Source organism: Lepidochelys kempii, chromosome 4 (genome assembly GCF_965140265.1).
Source record: "Lepidochelys kempii isolate rLepKem1 chromosome 4, rLepKem1.hap2, whole genome shotgun sequence".
NCBI lineage: Eukaryota > Metazoa > Chordata > Testudines > Cheloniidae > Lepidochelys > Lepidochelys kempii.
In genome coordinates this window covers 16,118,113-16,141,208 of record NC_133259.1, presented here as the reverse complement: position 1 = coordinate 16,141,208, position 23,096 = coordinate 16,118,113, and the positions used below count along the sequence as shown (strand labels likewise).

At 41.6% G+C, this 23,096-nt stretch overlaps 1 protein-coding gene across 1 annotated transcript in view; it reads left to right on the top strand.

Moving 5' to 3' along the window:
• Positions 1-23,096, top strand: part of RASGEF1B (RasGEF domain family member 1B) — a 336,760-nt gene that overhangs the window by 98,152 nt on the left and 215,512 nt on the right. The window contains exon 3 of the mRNA XM_073340489.1: positions 5,187-5,240. Coding sequence (XP_073196590.1) covers positions 5,187-5,240 — 54 coding nt within the window. The remainder of the gene's footprint in view (positions 1-5,186; positions 5,241-23,096) is intronic.

Here is a 23,096-nt window from a genome sequence, read left to right as displayed (position 1 = left end):
TTAGACAACTGAGTTTGAAATTTTGGGCCTGAGATTTTCCTGGCTAAAGGTGACTGCAGTTGGCTGGTGACTGCCAACTGTTTTCACTGAATATTCACTGTGTTCAGTCTCTTCTGCTGCAGCAAGAGCTTCTTAGTCTAGTCAGATTTCAGAACTATTCATTCTACCAAAGCTCAATCACCAGTGGAATTCTGAGGCAATGGGTGAGGGCCATAGTACAGGTAACTTTTATTGATCTGCTGAAGGCCTTTGATTCAGTCAGCCATATATTTCAGCTCCAAAACTCAAGGATAGTGCATCCATAATGGTTTGGAAGTAACCTAAGAAATCATAACCTGCTTTCCAAAAGCAAAGTGAGCTCTGATCCAAGAACATTTCAAATGGGGGGATCTCAGAGATTTGATCTGGGGCATCCGATAGTTTCTATTTTGGTTTGTAATAATTGTTTTCACTTCTGTATAGATGTGTGCTGCTGATCCAGTTTTGTATTACAGTGCACTTTCCTTGTTGCAAGTTACCAGCAGTATTCAGTTAGATTATGCTGGAAGATGGGTCTTCTCCAGTGAACTGATTTTAAATTAATTCAGAACCCAAACCATGATGTTTGGTTCACTTCCCAGAGAACAAAAATGGTCCGCCTCATCAGTGATTAAGCAAGCGGCTAATGGGCTAGTTTAAGCATCTTGGAATCTTCCCTTATTATGCCAGCATTATGTTGTCTCCAAGGTTGGGACCATCATAAAGTGAAAAGAGAGTTAGTTTGCCAGAAAATAGATTGGCCAGCAATATCTATCACCCATCTTGGACTGTGGGGCATTGATTGTAGTGTTCACAGTGGTGCTATCAACAGAGGCTACAAGTATTATATTATTTTGAAATGTGATTGTCTCAGGTAATCAGTTTAGTTACTGATGCATAACAGAAGTTCCCTCCCAGTTACTGTACATAATTTATAATTCTGCTGCCAGAATGCTATGTGCTTATGCAGTTACACACTTCCCTGAACTCTGATGGGTTCTGGCTCTCTGATTTTCATGACTATACGAACTCAGCCGAACAGTGTGTATATTCCCGTACCTTAATGGTTGACCGTCATTAACCAATCGGATCTCAGGGATTTGCATAATTATTGTATAGTTAATGAGAAATACTGTTGTGTGAATATACAGATCTCTGTGCTCCGGCTTCTATAACACTTCTGTTTTGTTTAGCTCCTTTATTGAGGGCTATCAAACTGTTCGAGAGTAGAAAGATGCTGCCTCAGCATCAGCTGAAGCAGAAAACTCCAAAATGGAGAGAAAAAAGAAATGAGAGAACGCCAAAAGCCCAGAAAAGGAGTGTCCAACTGTGGAAAATAAATATAAAAGATGAATTTCTCTCCTTCCTCCCATCTCACTGTCCATCCCTCTTACCAGAAGGGAAAGAGAGTAGGGATCCTCTCAGATGAACTCAGTTTGACTACACGGCCTGGTTGCACCAATGAATTCAAGTTGATGCAGTGCAAACAGACTGCAGTTCTTCTGGGGAGGAAAGCCTTTCTGACCTGGAAGGACAGGAGAGGTGGAGAAAGGTGATAGGTGGAAGAGAAATTAATTAAAAATAAATTCAGGGTTAAGATAGGGATGATATTGTCTTTTAAATTTCAGGTTGAGACAGGTGGGTTTTCAGAGATGGTTACTTCTCCAGGTAGACCTCTGAATAGCAGTCAGATGTTTAAATTCTGATTTAAATTCAGTTCCCAAACTTGGCCAGTGTTGAATTAATCACCTGGGTGCTGTTCCAAAGCACACTGGGAATCTTTTCACTGACTTCACTGCTCTTTGGATCAGCCTGTTAGAAATTAATTGCCAGCTAACCAGAAGATTTTCTATCACTGGCTGAAATTTACCATCAAAACTGTGTTTTTCTGAAATGTTGTCTGCTTCTGTGGGAAAATGTGTACTTTTTGGTGCCCTTTCCTTCAGGGCCGGCTCTAGGATTTTTGCCACCCCAAGCAAAACAATTTCTGGTCGCCCCTGCTTTTTTTTGTGCCCCCCCCTGGCTCCGCCCCTTCCCAACCCCTTCCCCAAATCCCTGGCCCCACCTCCTCCCCCGGGCGTGCCGCATTTCCCCCCCCCCCCATTGCTTCCTGCAGCTTCCCCCCCTCCCCACAACCCCCCGCCCTAGCTCACCTCCACTCCGCCTGCTCCCCTGAACACGCCGCCGCTCTGCTTCTCCCCCATCCCTCTCAGGCGAGGGAGAGGCAGCGTGTTCAGGGGAGCAGGCGGAGTGGAGGTGAGCGATTGCGGGGGGGAGCGCAGGAAGTAATGGGGCGGGGGGTAGAGGAACCGCTCCCCGCCCCAGCTCACCTCCGCTCCATCACTGCCGCCCAGGGCTGCCCGGGGAGGGGGTGGGGGGCAAGTGGGGCAATTTGCCCCAGGCCCTGAGCCCCTCAGGGGCCCCCATGAGAGGTTTTGGCGACACTTGGGCGTCACAGGGGCGGCGGGGGCACATTTTTAGGGGCGGCATGGCCGGCGCCGGAATGCTGCCCCTAGAAATATGCCACCCCAAGCACCTGCTTGTTTTGCTGGTCCCTAGAGCCGGCCTTGCTTTCCTTCCCCGCTCCCATCCCTCCTCCAAAATCTGGCCAGAATTTTTTGATATTCAAATTTCCACTGAAAATGGAAAATTTTTCACAGGGGGAAAAATCGCTCTCTTTTTTTAAATTTTTTTAAACCAGTTCTATCAATTAACTCAAGTTAGCTAACGCATTTGTATTGCTACCCAAAAAGTCACAAATATTTGTTACAGGACATAGACGTTGATGGTTCTTATATTTTGGTACAAATGTTTGTGTGATGCTCAACTAGCATGTGGAAAATGTTTGCCAAGTAACTGGTTAGCCATTTATTAACTGAAGGTAAAGTTATGGTATCGACAAACCATTAGAAATTAAGAGCTCTTCCAGGTGCTATTACCAATTAGGAAGCATTGAAAGTGGGAGAAACATTCAGCTGATAGTTCAGGAGTTGGAGGTGGTTATTTTCTAGCCCCTCTAAGCTAAACGTTTCTTCAAACAGTTCAAATACTATGGAGATTTTTTTTTAAAAAATAAGTTTTAAATTTCAGTTGATTTCTGTTCCATAGGCTAAACCAGGGGTAGTCATTTTTTTTGTCAAGGTCCAAATTTCTTGGTCAAGGTATACTCGAGGTCCAGACTCCAGAGAAAATAATAATAAAAAATAAACAATAATGTTGATAACAAGTAAATAAAAAGATTCAATGGCATCTGGTGGTCTGGATTTGGCCTGTGACCTGCCTATTGACTGTCCCTGGTCTAACCTATCTCTTGAAACTCATAAATTTCTAGCTCATCTCAACTGAGCAAATATTATGTCTTGATTAGGTGAGCTATTAGATATGTTTAGCATTCAGTGAAGATATAAATAGATATGATTTTTCCATGGTTTTCATTTTATCACATGAGCTTTCCCTTTAATTACCGGAGTGCTCCAAATCTTCATTAACTAAATAGGATGCAGAAGATGGTCATTAGTTTAGAATATAAATCCTGCTGGCACATTTAAATGCTTTTCACTTGACTAATTGAAATCTCCAGTATTCACAAATCCCTGGAAAGCATTAGAATTTTATCATTTATACAGGGAGTATGATTTTAGACAATGTTTTTTGAGTATATTATTCTACAGTGATAATTATTCCCATTTGGCCTGTAAAGAAATTTGACCTGGTATGAGTAGGAATAAAGATGATTATTTAAACACTCGCAAAAAGTTTCTAGTGCGTTTTGTGGAAGGCCCTGATGGTCAGAATCGAGACAAAATACAGTCTGAGACACATTAGATCTCCCTTGCTTTGTGGAGTTGCCATACCCTGCCACTACAAGTTATTTCACAAGAGAATTTTATGCTCTGTAATAGGTCCCTGGTTCATGTCCCATCGTGCCCCAATGAACAAGAAGTTGTTGGCATTGGTATAATGTTAAGAAGCACTGCAGGCATAGAGCGAAGACATGGGAAATGATGACCAGACTTTCAACCCTCCTCAACTTTCAGGGAGGTTTTATCATTCATCAAAACTTCTTGGCCCTTCCTCAATCTGATGGTATATCTGTCTGAAGACTTGGATATGAGCTGCAATCACCCCTAACATCAATAACACCCGTTGTAGGGCTTCATTTTAAAATTCAGAATTCCTTAAACTTTATAACTTGATTGCAGACTAACCTCAGAGGGTGAAAATAACCCCCGTGCAGAGAACCAGCACATGGTAGAGGCACCCTCAGACTCATAACTGGGCTTAAATGTGACTTTAAAATTTCTACAGTTCTGCATGTAAAGTGATTTGTATGCACAAGTACTGCAGTCACTGATTTGTAGTTTCCATCTAACTGCTTTTTAACATTTTTTATCTGGGAATTACAGGATGGTATTTGCCGTCAAAAAGAACAAATTCTCTAGCGGTTTGAAAGTGTTCTGGTTCCCTAGAAACGCTCTTTAATTTATTATATGAGTGTTAGGGACTGTGGTGAGGAGGATTGCTGGGTAATTAAGGCAGTGGACTGGGAATCAATAGATCTGCGTTCAGTTCCCAGCTCAATCACAGACTACCTGTGTGACCTTGAGCGAGTCACTTAATTGTTCTGTGCCTCAATTCCCCACCTTCTGTTTGTATGTTTTATCAATTTCTCCTACCCTTTGTCTGTCTTCCCTAGAAAATGTTGCTCTTCAGGGAAGGTATTGTTTCTTACTCTGTGTATATTTGTTCCGTGCCTAGCGCAATGGGGCACAATTGTTGACAGAGTCCTTTAGATGTTAATATTAAACAAATAATAAGTGATTAGTGAAATATGCAATTAGGGTTTTTAAGTGCCTCAGGACACTAGCACAAGCAATAATAAGCTTGGGCTTCTCATCAGTTCTGTTTTTTATTGTGTCCATCAAAAACAGCTTTGTATATATGTCAGCAAAAGTGAGCTACAGGGATGTTTCCCACTACATTTCTCCCTCGAAAAGCATTTTGGGTCTGCATGCACTAGATAGGGTAGATTCTTAATCTAAACCTCGGCAGGTCAAGGCATTAGCAGTCAGCACAGTAGAGGGGAGAGCTCTGTGTTTGCCATGCAGTGAATATGACACTTAACTATTTAGTTTGGGTTAACAGATTTTTCACACTCTGTTTTTCAGACCACAACTTTCAGCACCTTGGCCAATGAGAAGTCCTTATCTGACCGCAAATGGGTAAGCTAACCATTCAGCTTTACAGCTCCTCCTTAGGATGCTACAGGGCTTCCAAGCTCCAGAGCATCTAGCAAAAGACGTGGCCGTCTTATTGAGAGCAGGCAGCTGCTATAATTAAATAATACATTACAAAGCAGTGGAAACTTAACAGGCTGTGGTTCAAACAAAGGTAAACTCCCTTTCATTTTGTCTTTAGTGTATGTGGAAAGGCTCTTTCCAAATTTCTCATTGTGTCACAACTTCTATTTTAGAGGATTAGAGAAAATGTCAATGAAAAAAAATTTGGAGGTCTCTGTGCAATTTAATATTTGCTCTCAATTAGGTTTTTGGTAAAGTGATCTGGAATTTATTATTTTAAAAGCACAATGACAAAATGTTGATTTTGGAGGTGGGTAGTGGACACGAATCAATCTTTTTGCATCAAAACCTGCTTGCAATTCACCACGGTAATTTTTTTAAAGCACTCTGCCTGCTTAGCTAAAGAGTTCCTGGTATATTAATTAGCATTTATTGGAAGAAGATCCAGTAACAATAAGATATGTCTACACTGCATCTGGGAGTGAGCCTCCCAGCCCAGGTCTACAGACTCATGCTGGTGTAGATGTTGCTTTGATGTTCTAGGCCTGAGAGCCCAAGCTTCAGCCAGAGCTGCAACATCTGCATAGCTATTGTTCGCATGCTAGCTTGAGCCCCTCCAACACAAATCTGTGGGCCCAGGCTGGGAGGCTTGTAGACATACCTCATATAGTTTCCGAACACCCATGCTGTCTAACAGCTTCTTGGGCTGCAGAGTCCTATGATCTCTTTCATCTGCCATTTGATCTGAAGTTTAACTAGCTATTAACTAGCCACTCTCAATAACTTGAACAAATTTTTGATATCTACTGATAAGGAAAACCCAGGTGTGGAAGCAGCTCACCCATTTGTAAAAGCTGCCTGCTTCTTCTTAAAGCTTCGTAAAAACTCTGCCTTGCTGATGTCCTGTCACTCCTGGTATTACGGGAAAAATTGGCAGCAAGGAATGCTTCTCACAGTAGCTAATCTTGCTAATACCATTACTGGAATTTTCATTCGACTTATATAGATACAAATGAAGTATTAATAATGGGTATAAATTGCTCCTCAAGCCCTTTCTGGATACCCGTCTCTTCACTTGACTGTCCAGTTGGTATGTTTGCCATCTGTTTGAAAGACTCTAGTTTATAATCCTCAGCCATATAAAAAGATCTGTCATCTTAAGGAAAAAAGGGGATTTTAGTGCAGGTGAAATGTTGAATTCCTCGGCTTATCCAACCTTCAGGCACAGGTTTCTCCACACTGCCCTGCCAGCATGCCCCAGTATTGACCCAGAGAGACCAGTTGTAATTATGAGAGGATAGTTCAGGATCTTGGCCAGCTCCACATCTGGTATAAATCCATGTAGCTCCATTGACATCAGTGGTCCTATCCCAGTTTTCACCAGCTGAGGATCTGGACCTTGATGCCTATTCAGTTATTGCTCTTCTCTCTATTGTGACTGTCCGCTATGGTGTCCTGGGCAAATGCTAGTATGAGTAATTATAGTCTAATTTATCCCCATACTTTCAGTGTGCTTCAGTATTCCTCAAATAATCAGATCTCCCTGTCTGGCTTCTGTTGCATTTCCTGGTGACAGAGCATCCTATTAAGTGAATTTCAAAGACAACGTACAGTAATGACAGCCAGAGAAATCAATAAGTGAGGAGACCATATTAATTTAGTTGATGGGTATTTTTGTTGTTTCAGGGAACATTTGCATTTTTCTGCTTTATTATAAAACATAAGGACACAGCAAAAGTGCTATTTATAAATTCCCATTATGAATTGTTCTACACTCATCTGTCTTACTGTTTTTCAGTCCCTGCCGTTCACTGTTGCTGGGGAAAAACAAACTGCATGGGATGGAACCATCCTAAATAAGGCCCTGATTCAGCAAACCACTGAATGTGGTTAAGGTCCACTGAGGTCAATGGAGCTTAAGGACATTCTGGAAGTTAAGCATTTGCTTCAGTAATGATGAATGTAAGCAGGTGCTTCAAGTTGAACACTTGCTTCATTACTCTGCTGAATCAGGGTCAAATCCCATCCCTGTTAAACGGAATTATTATTTAGTAATTGGAAATTTGTTCACTGTGCCAAAATGTATAGATTTTATTTAAATATAGTAAAACAGAAAGCACTCAATCAGCCTTCCACTCCGAGATTATATGAGAGAAAATGCATACCTCCTACAGTATTTTCCCAGGGCCAGACAAAATTTGTACAGTATTTGATATTCTATATGACAGAGTGGTGCTAAAAGCACCATATAGCGATGAGTAAAGAGAAATAATGTGTTCTGGTCTAGGCTACCCAGCAGTTTGATGAAGTTGGGTGATCTGTACAGTGCTGTTTATGAAATGTTTTCCTAGAATTTCCATAAAATCTGCATGTCTATTTTATGTATTTGATCTAAACCTTGGCTCCGGCTCTCCCCTGTCTAGCAGGTATGTCAAGGACAGACACGTTTGCACAAGACGGTGCCACATCCCCTGTTAGCCTGTTGCATGTATTGTTCATTTTAGATTTACAAGGAGGATGTTTCACTCACAGAGATGGGGTTACCTTCATTCGGGAAAAGAGATTATTGGAAATGCACAGTATAATGGAACAATGGAAGTATCAGCTGTTTCATCATTTCCTGAGGAGTACTGCTTGTCTGATTAAATACGTCTCCAAACAATGACGTTAATGGATGGGTATTTACTTAACATTCTATAGGTTTGATATTTGACAGGAGGTATCGTACAAGTGTTAATTCTGAATTCCAAGAGGATATGTTTCAGGAATGGCCTCTAGAAATATTTGTCTAACTGCAGATGATGATATATATATTGGCTTAGATTGCAGTCTTGCAAAGCAGGTCAGGGAGGCTATTTTCACTTAGTGGAATATAGGGGGTCTTGTGAAATGACTCCACTAAATCATTTGGTGACCAATCAAGTTAACAAAGAAATAAGTGAAGTGGCGTCTAATTTAGATAGTATTTTAGAGCTGATGGCAGATTTACAGACCTGATAATTGAGAGAAGTACTATATAACTATCTATGTCTATCTATAGCTATCTCAAGAGCTTATATATAGAGCTGGCTGACGCTTTTTGGAAAAACATTTTTTTCACTGAAAAATTCAGGCAACGGAGGCATTTCATGAAATCATGCTGAAATGATTCCCCCGCCCCCAGTTTGGCCAGTGAACTGAAAAATCACCCACCTCTGCCTGTATGACCCACATTACCGTCACAGTTGAATGCCTCACAGTCTTTAATGTATTTATCTTTACAACACTTCTGTGAGATAAGGAAATGTTACTATCCCCATTTTACAGATGGGGAACTGAGGCACAAACTAAGGCCAAGATCCACAAAGGTATTTGAAATTATTGAAGCCTGAATAAGTTTCAACCCAATTTTGCAGTCTAAAGAGCATTAGAACTTTTGTGTGCCTCTCTGAACCCGGCCTCTAAGCTATCAGAAGTCTGCACATGTGGGTGCCACTTTTCAAGACATGCATGCAGCATCCACTGGACAAATGATTTTATAACCCTTATAACCTGAAAATGCAACTGCTGCAGTACTTGCAACCCCAAATGTTCAGTCTGCTCCCCCAAAAGAATGAGAGTGACTTTAAAAGTAATCAGATTTTTAAAAACAAAAGATTCTAGGTTCATTTTATTTATCTTCTGTTTTTTGAGCCATTACCATGTGTTCCAATCAAATTTTCCAGCTTTTGTCTCAACGAGGAGGCCTAGAAATTTCTTTAGTCTTAAATAAAAGCAGAGATTCTCACATAATCTCTTGTGCTTAGCTTCTTAAATCAAATCATCAGATATTACAAGACTGTCGAAAAAGTAATAGGAATTGGCAACACTGCGAGTGCATGCTGATCACTAAGGTTGAAAGCTTGTCAATGATTTTTTTTTTCCAAAAAAATCCTAGACCTGATGACCATCCAGGGCTGGGTTTCGTAAGGACCGTGACCAAAGATCCCTTGGTTTTTGCGGAAGACCCAAAGTCTGTTCACAGCTGTAAGGGACAGTGCCATCCGGGCCACTGCTGGTGGCAGCGGGACTACTGCTGCAAGCTCCCTCCCTCCTGGCTGCCTGCAGCTAAGCCAACTTCTTGACTGAGCAACTAGCATGACTTCTGGCCATAAGGAAAGGCCACACGGTCTAGTGGACTAAGCAACGGGGACCTGAGTCTCCATCTTCACCAGGATCTGACGCTTCGTGTGTGATGGCTGGCTCAGGGAAAGTGGGCTATTCATGGAAGGGAGGGTGCCAACTTTGTATGTGATAGGCCTGAAGATGATCTCTGCATATGCACTCACCTAGCTCGTTGTCAGTGTCACCCAGCATAGCTGTCCAGTGGCTCCTTGGGTTGACCAATCTGCTGAGCTTTTCAAAAACTAGGAGTAAACACTGTGCTCTATAAAACTGACAGGGATAGGACCCAAATCAGGGACATGCTTGCCAGTCTGGGATACATGGATACCCTACTTATGGATAAACTGCTGAGATTGTGGTTGTCATTCACATTAATGCAGAGTGGCATGTCACCATGGCACACACATTAGTTGTTTTGTTTTGGGTAAGTGAGGCAGGAGTCATTCTTTTTCTTTGGGAGGGGCTTGGTGGCAAAATGTTCCAAAGGCCTAACAAAAGACATCAAGGGCTGACCCAATATGGCCAACTCTCACAATGTTATTGTGGGTCTCGTGATATTTTATGTTTTTCTTAAAGCAATAACTCCTGGAGTCATGTGATTTAGGTGAGAATCTCAGCTTTCATTTTTTACAAAATGCCAGATTTTAGCCCTCATGGCTCAGAGAAAAGCTTAAAAAGTGACCCACATTCACTTGAAAGGCTCAGAAACAAGGTGAATAAAATAAAACAGATACATATTATTTTTTTAACATTGTGATTTTTTTTTCTTAAGCCAATTTCTTGATTGAGACCTGACTTGTGATTTTTGAACGCTTGGATTTGGCAATACCGCTGACCTGCTAAGGACACTGAGAGTGACTTTTTTCCTTGAAAGACTCTTGCCTGAGTGTGAAAACAACTCTAAGTTAAAAGTAATTAAGGAGCTTGCAGTCCTGATTCATTTTTATTATACAACCTCAAAGCCTAACTGACACTTCCCCAGGGTGGAACAATCAAGTGAGAAACAAGTGGCTGGTACTGTAGTTGCTTGTCTGGTTCCAATGTAATAATGTGGGGAGGAGGAGGTCAGAGAAAATGTAATGAAAAGAAAACTAAGTGACCCAAAATTGGAAGGTCTGAATTTTCAGCTCTCAAAGTGAAATGATTCCATAGAAATACTTAATCTAAGCCATGTCCATGGGGCCAAAGGGGAAGAATGTGTTATGAGAAAATAAGAAGATGCTATGCTGGGTCAAATGGACACGGAAACTAGGCTCTCCAGCTATCAAATAATGCAATTCTCCCCCAAAGAAATGAACAAAGGTGGCAAGATCAACAAGGAAAAATAGTCTATATCAAATAACCCTTAGTGGCTTTGAAGGGCAAAGGAACAATATGTAAAAAGACAGAAAAATCCAAGTGCAGCCATGTGCCAAAAGTAACAAAGGGTTTAACTGGCGGGGAGTAACAAGTCTGTTCAGGCTTGAAAAGAAAACCCAATCAGGGTTTACTTTCACCAGTCTCAGGTAGCAGTTCTTAAGCATCTCCTGTCTACCACTAGTTCAGGCTTCGTTCCCAGCCAGTGCTTCCAAGTCCCAGCCCAGACATTAGTTTCTCCCCTGAGTGCACAGTAGTGATCCAAGAGTGAGCAAACTGTAAATAAATGGTTTGTTTATTATGATGTATAGAAATGGGGGGGGGGCGGCAGCCAGCCATATGCTCTTGTCACTTTTGAGAGAGATTCTTTAAAAATGCATTCTAAGGGCAGCAATTTGAGAACCCACCACATACCCCCCTTTCCTCCCAAATTCCCTACTCCTACACCTCTGCCCCCATCTTCAAATGCCTGAGGGAAAAGATTGGTCTGGAAAGTCGTCAGATTCAGGCTATTTCAGTCTAAGTGGGGAGTGGATGCTAAAGTCAGGGGTCCCCCATAGATAATGTAATGCCAGTAGCAGCACTCCAGCTCCAATGCTTTGGCTGATCTCAGCTATAGCCTCATGGCACGAGAGGAGAGGTGGAGAGGGAAGAGAGAGCCATGACCCCGAGGATATAGTTTTCTCCCCAAAGGATAAGCATGCTTGGGAATGAGCATCACATGGGCTTACACTGCATCATATTCCTCTGTGCGTGTGTGTATGTGGGCGGGGGAATCAGCCAAACACAATGCATATAAGGCTAATGGGGTATATTAGTTGATGAGCAACTATAAAGATGCTAGCCCTGGCATAAGAAACTTCCATTCTAAGCCCATGATCCTGCAAGCTGCTCCACCCAGATTGGTCTTTGTGTCCATGGGGAGACCCATTGAAAGATAAGGGCCTAAAATAAATAGTCATCGTTTTTGTTTTATCCGACCATGGTACGTACAGAGGTAGGGAATGGGCTGGAGACAGCTATAAACAAAGCGGAGGGGAATACTCCTTTCGCATAGGAGTGATGGGTTTTCTTCTACACTTTTCCATGCATGCTTGCATCAAATGATTAGTTATTTTGCGTGTGGTGCCAACCCAACTGGCAGCACCAACATGGAGATTATAGGCGTGAAACTAGTGGAAAGAAAACAAATTTGGGGGGATGGGTGTAACAGAGGTGAGAGGATGTTCAACACAGCCAAAGGAGCAGTTCTGTGCATGTGTATGTAAATTGGCCATTCTGAATGAAGGGTTGTACGGGAACTCCTCCTAGGATTTGAAGGTTGTGAATGTCATTTGAAAGTTTATTCTATTCTAGATTTGCAAGTATAGAAGGCCAAAACAAAATGCATAAAGAAAACAATGATCTGACTTTCTTCCTGTTTTCTTGACCTAGAATATTTCCAAAGTAGCACAGTACCAACTGTAACAGCAGCATATTAGACTTGCTAGAATTTTGTCTGCAGTGTAGTGGTAGCCATGTCGGTCCCAGGATATTAGAGAGACAAGGTGGGTGAGATAATATCTTTTATTGGACCAACTTCTGGTGGTGTGAGAGCTTGAAAGTCATTTTTCTCACCAACAGACGTTAGTCCAATAAAAGATGATATATCTCACCCACCATGTCTTGCTAAAATTTTGTTAATTTACATAGTTAAACTCAGTTCGTAAAACTTCCTTTTAAAGTGATTTGATTTCACCACATATAGCCCTTCCTTGGACCCCTGGTTACGTTAAATAATTCGATAGCCCTGAGAACTTCAGTGTTGATGATTCCACCCTGTAGGAGTTCCTCCTAGTGTCATGGAGTTTGGTAAACATAAACAGGGAACTGTGCAGGACGCGGTCTGTGATAAATCGTGCCATTATAATTAGCGCGATCATATCCAACAGTTAAGCCTTCTGTTCAGAGATATACATCACAGAGCCTGAATGCTGCCAATCCTCACTCAAGTCTCATTGGCATGAATTCTCAAAGTCAGCAGGAGCTGAGACTTGGCACTCCTCTCCTCTTAACAATCCCTCTTCATTCACTCCCTATATTTTCTACTTAAGAAAAAGCCCTGGGGGTATATGATGAGGCAAGAGGGAGCCCTATGTAACAAATCCAGATGGACCCTCAAATTATGTCCCTTGGTCTTCATGGCTGTTTGTCTGTCGTTCAGATTTTTCTCTCACTATTTCTTATATTTCAATTTTCCATGCAGTTGGTTCTTTAGTTGCAATATTATGACTTATATATTTGAGAAATGTTGGAATTTAGCTCCTGTTTGTGTTGGAGGAGAATGCTCACTCTGAGCAGTAACTGTAAAAAAACCAAAACAAACAAACAAACAATCTAACAAAATAAACAGGCAGTCCTGTGAAAACCAACCCTTTTAGAAACAAAAACACATGGGAAATGTTCACCAGTGTATTGTATTCTGTAGTGTAATCTAATGCCTACCTGTGCTGGAAGATGCTGTAATGAGTTGACTAGTGTGTGCGCTCACTCCTGCCTTCTACTGGATGCAAGCAGCAGTGCTTAACTGCATGTCAGAGGACAAATACAGGGCTCCGTGGCAATTCTCCTTTAGTTCAAGTGGTAAAGGCGGGTGCTTTTGGAACAGGATGGTCCGAGTTCTATCCCTAATGTTGCGGTGAAGTTCCAAGTGCCCATGGAGTGGGTGATGGCATCAGTTTGGCCTTAGAATTTTCATGGTCAGTTGTTGTTTTTTCATTCCTTCAGAATTTTCTGAAAGAGGAAAGTCAGAGCTAGGGAAATGGCAGTTCTGAGCAGTTATCTCTGAGCAAAACCAGAATAGAATTTCACAGGATTAGGAAAAGGCACTTCTGTAGCCTGAGGGCCTTCCCCAGACAAATATCAAAGGCTTGCTGGTAATGTTAGAGGCATGAGAGCTTCTCAAAGAAAAGATCCGAAGAATCTTTTGTAATGAACGAGTTAGGTAATCTAAATATAAGAGTCTCCACCGTCTCGCTATAATATGTGATATACAAGCTGTGTTGCTTACTTGTCACAGATCAGCTTTATTGCTTAGTATTGTTGCAGTTTCCTGACTGGACAGATGTGCAGGCATTTGTGGCTGAAATATTTGTATATGTGAATTAATACCAATGCATACGGCACTTGGGGGGAGAGGAGGTTAGCTGAAGGAAATTTATTTAAAAAATTGAGCAGATATTGGAAAGAGGAATGGGTTTTTGTGTTTGTTTGCCCAGATTTCATGAACACCTCAGTAGCCGAGGATTTGTTGCAGTGTAAAACACTAAAATGGCTGCAAACCTACAATATTCTTGGTTTATGCCTGTAAAATGCTGGGTAGTTCAGTGATAATCTATACATTTTCTCTCTCAAGTGTAAATGCTTTAATGGTTGGTTAGCTGTTCTACTCCAGCCAAGCCACTGCTTTTAGCGTGTGATTTTCAAAAGTGTTCAGCATTGAGCTAACTAATTGACTTCAGTGAGAGCAGTGTTAGGCCAGTGCTGAGCACTTCTCACAGCTAAAGGTGCGTCTTCACTGAAGAGTTAACTTGACTTATCTACTGCCTGTTAGCTCCTCTTGAGTTAGCCTAGCTCAGCTGAGAGCGGTCATGCTGCGAAATAACACTGTACAGAGTAATTCTATTACATCTGATGAGTTACGTTAACTCAATCTGTAGCCTATAACCCACGACAGGACAGCCAGCTCACGATATTAAAAGCACCACCACACTTGACCGACTCAAGTCAGGGCATCATTCGGGTTCTAGCTCGAGTTAACTTTGCTGTGAAGACAAGCCACGAACAGGATGGACTTTTCGTCCCTAGAGAGAGTAATTTACGCCTCTTGCATGTGGAGATTATTACATAGAAGGGCTTCTAGACAAAGATCACTGAGAAAATGGAAAGGCATCAATCGACTAGTGTTGTTTTAGGTCACTGGCCCAAATCCAATGGCATTGTATGGTCATAACTAAAGGAAGAAGAGTGTATATTTATATTATTTGGGGGAGAGGGTCCTTGTTTGAACAGTCAGTGCACATATATCCAAAAAAAGGTGTGTTCGGAACCTGGGTTTAACTCTGGTTAAAATCACAGTGAAGACATGAATTAAAAGCTGAGTTGCTCCATCTTCACTGTGATTTTTAACCCAAGTTAGCTCACCTGAGTTAAGAACACGCTTTTTGTACAGTGTAGACACACACTGAGTAGAGAGCTAAGTCTGGCACCCTCTCACCCTTTTGATGATTGGCACAAAAACAATCAGAGTATCCCATCTGCATAATAGTATTAATAAGAAAAGATCGAGGGAAAAACGAAAGGGAAAGAACAGAATCATGTTGGAACTTCCATGGGCATGGGCTGTGGAAATCACAGGGCTGGCATATTTGTAAGTGAGGGCAGAATTTGAACATTTTGTCCGGGTTTCTTCCTTCTGGAAAAGCTGTTGCTCACTTTTCACCTTCCTTCCATTGCTCTTTTTGCCACTGTTGCAGTTGCTCTGCAGGGAGAAAGAATATAGAGTGCTCATGCCCTTTGATCTTCAGCTTAAATATGTCAGTAAGGCTAGCTGCTGCTGCTGCTGCTTAGTGGTTAGCAAACACTATAATATTTCCAATGGACTGCTTTTTTCTTCGTCTTTGTGCTTATTGTCAGGAGTGGAGGCAGGAAATAAAACCTGCTCCATTCTCTCTTTGAAAGAAGTTTGCTTAAGCGCCTGATCCTGCACTCACTGAAGTCAATGGAAATGCTCCCGTTGACTTCAGGCAGTGTACGGTCGAGCCCCAGATGTGCGTCTGTAAAGATTTTAACTGGCCTTGCCCACTTGATCTGTCTTCCTTTCTGTGCCCAATGTGACTGAAACCAACACCATTCTGGGTGGCTGAGCCTTTCTTGCCCATCATGCATTCTGTTTTAGGGTAGGAGCAGGAGGTCAATAGTTAATTCCCTGTTTCCCTAGCTGCTTGTGGAACTGTGGAAAGTCAAAGCCACATGTACTCTGTTCCAGGCAGGATGCAAATTCGACAGCAGCGTACCTGGATTTTGCTGCACTCCAGTGCAGCAGACTGGAAAAGTTTGGTGGCAGCCTCATTTAAATTAGGAAACCAGTGTGTGTTTTTAATGTATAAAATATTAAAACAAATAACTTGGACTGCTGTACGGATGCTAATATCCATTTTCCTATTAAATGTCATGTATTTGACTTCCCCATAATTTCAGTTGTCAATACAGTTTTTTTTGTACTGACAGTACATAACTGCAATGTAAAAGTTGTGAAGAGGAAACTGGAGGTTTTGTTGCTGGGTAGGTATAGATGGGGCTTGTGGTACTTAGGCAGGTGTGGGAAATGGATTGAAATTGTGTTATGAACTCAGTAACTAGGTGTTTCCACTAATATTTTTTGCACTGAAATTACCATCTTTAGGTTTCTGATTAACAGTCTATTGAGATAAATGGAGAAGTTAGCATCTCTTAGAGCTATTGGTTCAGGCTGTCTGCAGGCTTAGGAAGACCATTCTGAATTGGGCATAATTAATGTTTTTTAAGGCTTTCTTCACAACTATGAGGGTTACAAGTATATTTATTTTAAAAGAAATGTTAGGTTCTGAAGCACAAATGTGTGGGAAGAGGTGGGTGATTCTGCAGCAAATTCCAAGGCCATACAGTTGCAGAATATATGAAAATATGAACCCTGCATATAGTGCACTCTTGTGTTAGCCTTTCTCCTTCTAAAGCTCTTATACATGGTGCAGAGACACATTGATTCTTCTCTGCAGGAAGGGATTTATTCTCTCCTGCCTTCAGCCTGTCTTAATTACGGCTTAATTCTGATGTGTATATTCTGAGAATACACAAATGGAAACTGTTTCCTGTTGTAATCGTTTGATTGCCTTAATGCCTGTTCTTTATCAGTATCATTTCCCCCAGACTATTTTAAATTCCTTTCCGAGTTTCAACTTCTATTGTCATTTTATCCCTGTGTATACTGAATTATTGTTATGTAATATTTATCATCTGGATTTAAGCCTCACTGTGCTAACCTTGAACAAACACATACCAAGACATGACTGTGATTTTGATGACTGTTTAATGGATCCACAAAAGTTATTATCGGAGTGATTTGTGAAAAATAAGCTCCCTAGATATTTGAGAATAATGGAGGATGTCCCCAGAGAGAACCCTACAGGGTTGGGTTGGGAGCTTAAGCCTTCCTGACTTGACTATGCTTAATCCAGTCACTTGTAAATTAAGTTAGTTACACCAGTTTTTAGTCAGATCTGTGTGGGTGTAACCTTTTAGTCTCCAGTAGGGGTCCAAATGGGTGCAGGGGTCTGCCCAGGTGGATCCAATTGCAGCTCCTTGATTATAACAATGCTATTGGGCCTTTTATATTACCATCCATTTTGAGCCATGGCATATTAAAAACGAATGGTATGTTATTTAAGGGCTCCATCTGTTAGTGCTGTTATTGATCTGCCATTTTCAGTGTCCTAAACACTTGAGTAGTGTTAGTCCACACAGCTAATCAGCTGCAGTGCGCCTCACCAGGAATGGCTTCACTTTAGTGGTAGGTGGAGTGATTCCACTATATAGTTTGTAAAGTGCATTGGGATCCTTCTGAGTGACAGGTGCTGTATATGCATTTCATCAATGAAACATCTCTGTGGTTCATCATTCCAGAGAGATGTCTTCATCATCTAGTTTTTCCTCATATTATGGCCTCCCTGATTTCTCTTCATTGCTTTAGACTTGTGATAAAAATGTGTACATTCTTAAATACCATTGAAGTATTTATCTGAACTTTGCTCAGTTAGAGCCCACTCGCGTTGGTTTTAGTAGTACGGTGATGAGCAAAAGGAAATATTTTAACCGTGCCTTCTGACACAGGTAGGAAACCTGGATTTATGAATGTCCTATTCACCTTCATTCAAGATTATCCTATTTGTTTACGCTGTGCACATTGGACCCTTGTTTTAAATTGCAGCTGAGCTAATTGAAGCCTGTGATTTAACATGATGCCTCCACAATCATCTTATTTACATAAAGTTCTTGGAATAATGATTATTTATTACTTCTCTAATGCTTGGATATGCATCATGCTTTACAGATGAATAAAAAACCTAATGCCGTGCCCCAAAGAGCTTGCCGTCTCAGTGCTGCTGAATAGTAACTAAAACGGATTGCAGACGGAGGCTTCAGCTGTGGCTTTGCCATAAGGCCAGTGCATAGTTGTGCTAGCCCAGGAGCAGCACAGGGACTGCAGCGTGGCTCAGAGTCATGATCTAGACCCTGGCTCCCCTGACACAGCTTTCCTTCCTCCCCTTCCAGGCCAGCAGGGTGCTTTGCTGGGTGCTTTGCTGGGAGGGGGAGGGGCTCTGCGTCTTCCTTGCTCACCCTGATGGGATGGCGAAGAGTGGCCGCATGGAAGCTGCTCTCCACTCGTACTACTACAAGCAATATGAGTTGCCTGCGCAGGAGAGTAGCGGGATGACGTGTGCCCCTTTAGTCCCCTGTGCAGATGTGTAGCTGGGATCACAAGTGTGTCCTGAGACGTGAGCTGGGACAACAATGGAAGATGCACATAATGTATTAATACAATGATGGATTTGCTTCCTTCCTTTAAAGGAACGTAGCCTGTCTTTTCAATGTGGGTCTCTAGTACTGCTCAGTGTTGCACTTAATTAACATAAGGAGTAATTTCTTCCCTGTTGCACAGTTCCGGCATGGCTGTGGTTTGTTTTGTTGCTTAGCTAATTAGAAAACGTAAAGACAGAGCCCTCGTTTGTGGAGTAATGCTGGCCTATCAGTCACCAAATGACTTATTTAATTACTGAACTTTGGGTATGTAATGAGGGCTCATTCAACTATACAGACAATGTTTTTTCATGAATTAGGCAACAAGAAAAGAGGACATCTCCACTCTGTCTAATAGTTTGATATCCTGTCTTGCCTCCCTGGTGCAGTAAAGCCCAGGCGATTTTTCTTCCACAAAACGGAGCCTAATGAGCTGGAAATGGCTCTAAGCACAAATAATTGTCTAGTCTGAGATGAAAGAAAATCAAATATCAGGCCGTGATTGTTTTGTATCTAATCCCATTGCATTTGGCTGTCTGAGTTTACAGGTTTGACAACAGCGGAATGCTGAGCATTTGAATATGATCAGACAGGGAGATTCACTTAATACAATTTTACTACATTTCTATATTAGTTTTGCCACAAAGATTGTTATTTAGGGCTAGTAGATGCTCAAGCTGGTATAAATCCACCTCGGTCCATTCATTGACTTGTTTGGGTCTACCCTACTTGACCCCAGCTGATGATTTAGTCCTCTGACTTCTAGATGAAGAAGGAGCCTGATATATTTTACTCTGTGCAGGTACATCCCAAGATAACAGAGATGTCCTAATTGGCTGGGATCTCCTAATTGGTACATCCCAAGATACCAGACTCGAGTCACCTGGGTGAAATATTTGGAGTGCCCCTTTTTCAACATCATCTTAACTAAATGTTCCTGAATGGTGGGCCTGATTCACCATTGTGTTGCTCCCTGTTTTACATTGGTGCCATGGGTCTTCAGATCAGGAAGGCCACAATGATTTTCAAAAGGTTGCCATTTTGCTCTCTCATTCTTCCGTGACTTCTCTTTATGAGTCAACTTCCATAGCAGTTCAAGACTGGCTGCTCATTACCATCACTGCAGTGGCTTAACTGAAGAAGCCAGCTGGATTAGAAAGAAAAAAGCCTGTTCTGAAAGCTTGGTCTCTCCCTTATTATTCAAGGTTAAAAGTACCTCATCCCCAAACTTCTGGTGATAACGTGTCTTTCGACATTTTGGGCCAAACATTTCAAGACGTGAATGCAAAAAGACTCCTGTGCACTAAACAGCAGATTGCCCACCACTCATCCTACCCCAGTATGGATTTGGTGGACCCTGATCATCTCCTGTGTCAGAGAGGAAGTTCCTGACGAACCTACGTAGCTTGGCTTGGAAAAAGTGCTTGTTCTTTTTCTGAAGGATCCCTGGGTTGCGGATGCTGATATCTCCTCCGGGCTTGGAGCCTGAGCTATTTCATAAAAGCTCTGAAGATAAGTTTGATACCATTCTCCACCTGACAGCCTCGGACAGGACCTGATTCCAACCTCTTTCTCCCTGCCATCTCCCACTTATGCCAGTTACAGTACTTCTTGAAAAAACAAAGCCTGGGTGTCATTGCTTCAAGTGGATTTGCAGTAGCCAGTTGCATCAAGTGGGGCAAACATGATTTGTCTCTCGCTGAAGAGCTCAGAAATGAGAGAGGTGAAACTGGCACAGCGGCACAGAGTTACTGCACAAGCCCATAGCATGAGTTAAGTTGTCAAAGCTGACAATACCAATGGCAATAATCCTTTAATTAAAAGGGACAGGGAGCCTCCATCTTTCAAAACAGACACCTAGAAGGCCTTATGACCGTTCACTGTACACATCCAGCAACTGTTTCCTCCTGTACACTGAAAATAATTATGTGTGGCCAAGAGATGCCTGTCTATTGACATTTATTGTATTTTCAATTTCGGTCTATTTGTGCCATAGTGGATCAGAATGAATTCGTGTGAGCAGCAACCACAGGGAGCAGAAACCTCCAACCTAGAGGAGTGGAGAAATGTTATTTTGCTTCCTGGGCTTGAGTAACTCGTGGTTAGGCAGTGGCAGGCAGATACAGCATGGCTCAATTGCCTCTGTTGACTTGTCAAAGCAACTTTAAAAGCTGCTTTACAAACCTTTCATATTCATGACAGACCAGATAATCCTCTTTCACAGATCAGATGAGCATTAAATACTGTATTGTATGCAAAGAAAACAGATAATAGAATTTCCAATGAATGCATTACTACAGTAGTGGGATTTACAAATTCACATCAGTTGATCTAATTATTATTAGCATTTTCCCTTGTATATTTTTAATCTTATAGTTTTCTTTCCCAAACCTCTAGTACATTAGGTTAAATCCATTCTGACTGGATTTAACCTACTTAACATTGTTAAAGTCTGAAGAATAGTGTCTCCTGGACCTACTTTGTTTTTTAATATATTTCCATAAACACATTCACTGTTTATGTAGGTCCTATAATGTTTTGTGCTCTAATGCTCTAGAGTCAAGCAGCTAGCGGAGAACACACAAGTTGAGTAGCAAACCCTGTTCCTAGAGCTCTGCTGACAAAATCAATGATAGTGATGCGCAAACAAGGCTCTGAATAGGAGAGAGCCCAGTTGACATGCCCACAGAAACAATTAAAAGCTTTCTTTACAATAGCTATAGCTTTACATCAGCAAAATGTGAAACTAGCATAAGGTGGATAAATGGCCATCTTTAGTAGCTATTAAACCCTTGTAAGGGACCACCACATGAAATTCTACGCATTTCTTTCCGAATCCCATGCCAAAAATGAATCGGCAATATACCAGACCTGATAGAGACACAGCTAAAATGTGATTGGCAATTTCCTGCAGGATCCTGGACAAACCTTACTGAATTAAGTTTAAATATCTTAGAAGTTCATTGTATTAAAAATGCAAATGTTTGTGTTATTGTGGGATTATACTAATGCCCCTGGGGAGGAGAGATGACTAATGTAAGACCCTGGGAAGTGTTATGACCTTCAGAGGGCTGTTTTAAAACCATGGGCCAGAGAAGAAGGAACTTCTGAGATAAACAGTTACCTTCCTAGGAAATACCTGGGGGAAGGGAGTGCAAATTCCCCACTTCTGGACCCAACCTTTTGAAGCTGCGCCTTGTGGAGAAACCCGTTGTTTGACTGGTTACCTATTCCCGGCCTCTAAGGATCAAAGACCAAGACCGTGTGAAGGAGAAAAATCACAGATTCGCAGGGATGCTTGTTCTGAGCCAGGGCAGTTATGAACTTGTAATCACAGAAAACCCCCTTGCTGGGTTTGAAGAGCTGAATACTTGCCAGAGCCCTTGTTGGAGTTGGAGTGATCTCTGGTGAGCTTATTAGCATGTGTGTACATTCTTTTGTTGTTTTTAATATGTTTTCTCTGTAATGCTTTCACCTTAAGAACAAATGTGCTTGCTTAGAAAGGGCTGTGTGGTAACTTAACCGTGGTCAATTACACTGTATAGCCTCTAAGGAAAGCAGGCAAAGCAGGCCTGCTGAGGCAGTCTGATTTGCTGGGGATGTCACAATGTAGGCAGGGAGCTGTGCAGTGAGGAAATACCCCGGTCAGGAGGGAGAAAGACACAAGTCTATGCCCAAGAGAGGTGAAAACTGGGGAGCCGGAACCCTAAGCGTGTGTCTACACTGCAATGTAAGCCCAGGGTTAGAGGAACTTGAGTCAGCTGACCTAGACCTATAAGTTAAGCAGATAAAACAGAATATATAAGGAATATATAGGACCATAAATATTAATATTGATGTAATATTAACACAGGATTTCATTTACTGTGCATCAAAAGTCCTTTCTTTGATGTGGTTTTCTTAACGAATGTGGAGGCACAAAACTATAGGATTAATTTCTAATAGAATAAAGGGTTAGCCAGAAAAAGTAGCTCAACAGAGGCTGAGGACTTGCTTAGCCCTGTTAATTCATTTCCAATGACTATTTCGTTTATATTTCCCATCTTTGATATGTATGTGGGCTGTCTTAAGCATGTGCTTAAAGTTTAAATATGTGCTTAAGTGCTTGGCTAAATCAGGACCGGGCGTTGTTCCACTGAGTTCAATATACATGTGAGTAAAGCTATAGATGTGTACGTTTTTTCAGGATTGGGGCATGCTTCCAAACCATAGTTTGATTCTCCTCCTCCTCCACTTACATTGTGTTCATAGTATAGCTTTTTAAAATCATTGGTCTAAATTTTCAAAAAATGACTAGTGATTACGGGTGTCTCGTTTTTTGAGTGCCCAACAACTGAGGCATTTTGAATAAATCACTAGCCATTTCTGAGAATGTATTTTATTACCATTATTGATTGACTATTGTTGTCACCATTCCTCAACTTTCTTTTCACTTCCAACCAGCCAACTAACATCTCGGAAATCTGATTCATCATGGCGTGTAGAGAGTTGCTGTAACCTCTGTGGTGGACACATTTCAGAGGACTCCTATCTCCTCCTTATCCCTTTGAGGGAGCCAGTAATGACTTAACTGAAAACTACAATAATTCTCACAGTCAATGAAAAATGTATCTTGTAGAAACATGCAGGAAGAATAATGACAACAAAAATAACTGTGTCCTCAAGGTGAAATGGAACTGAAGTTAA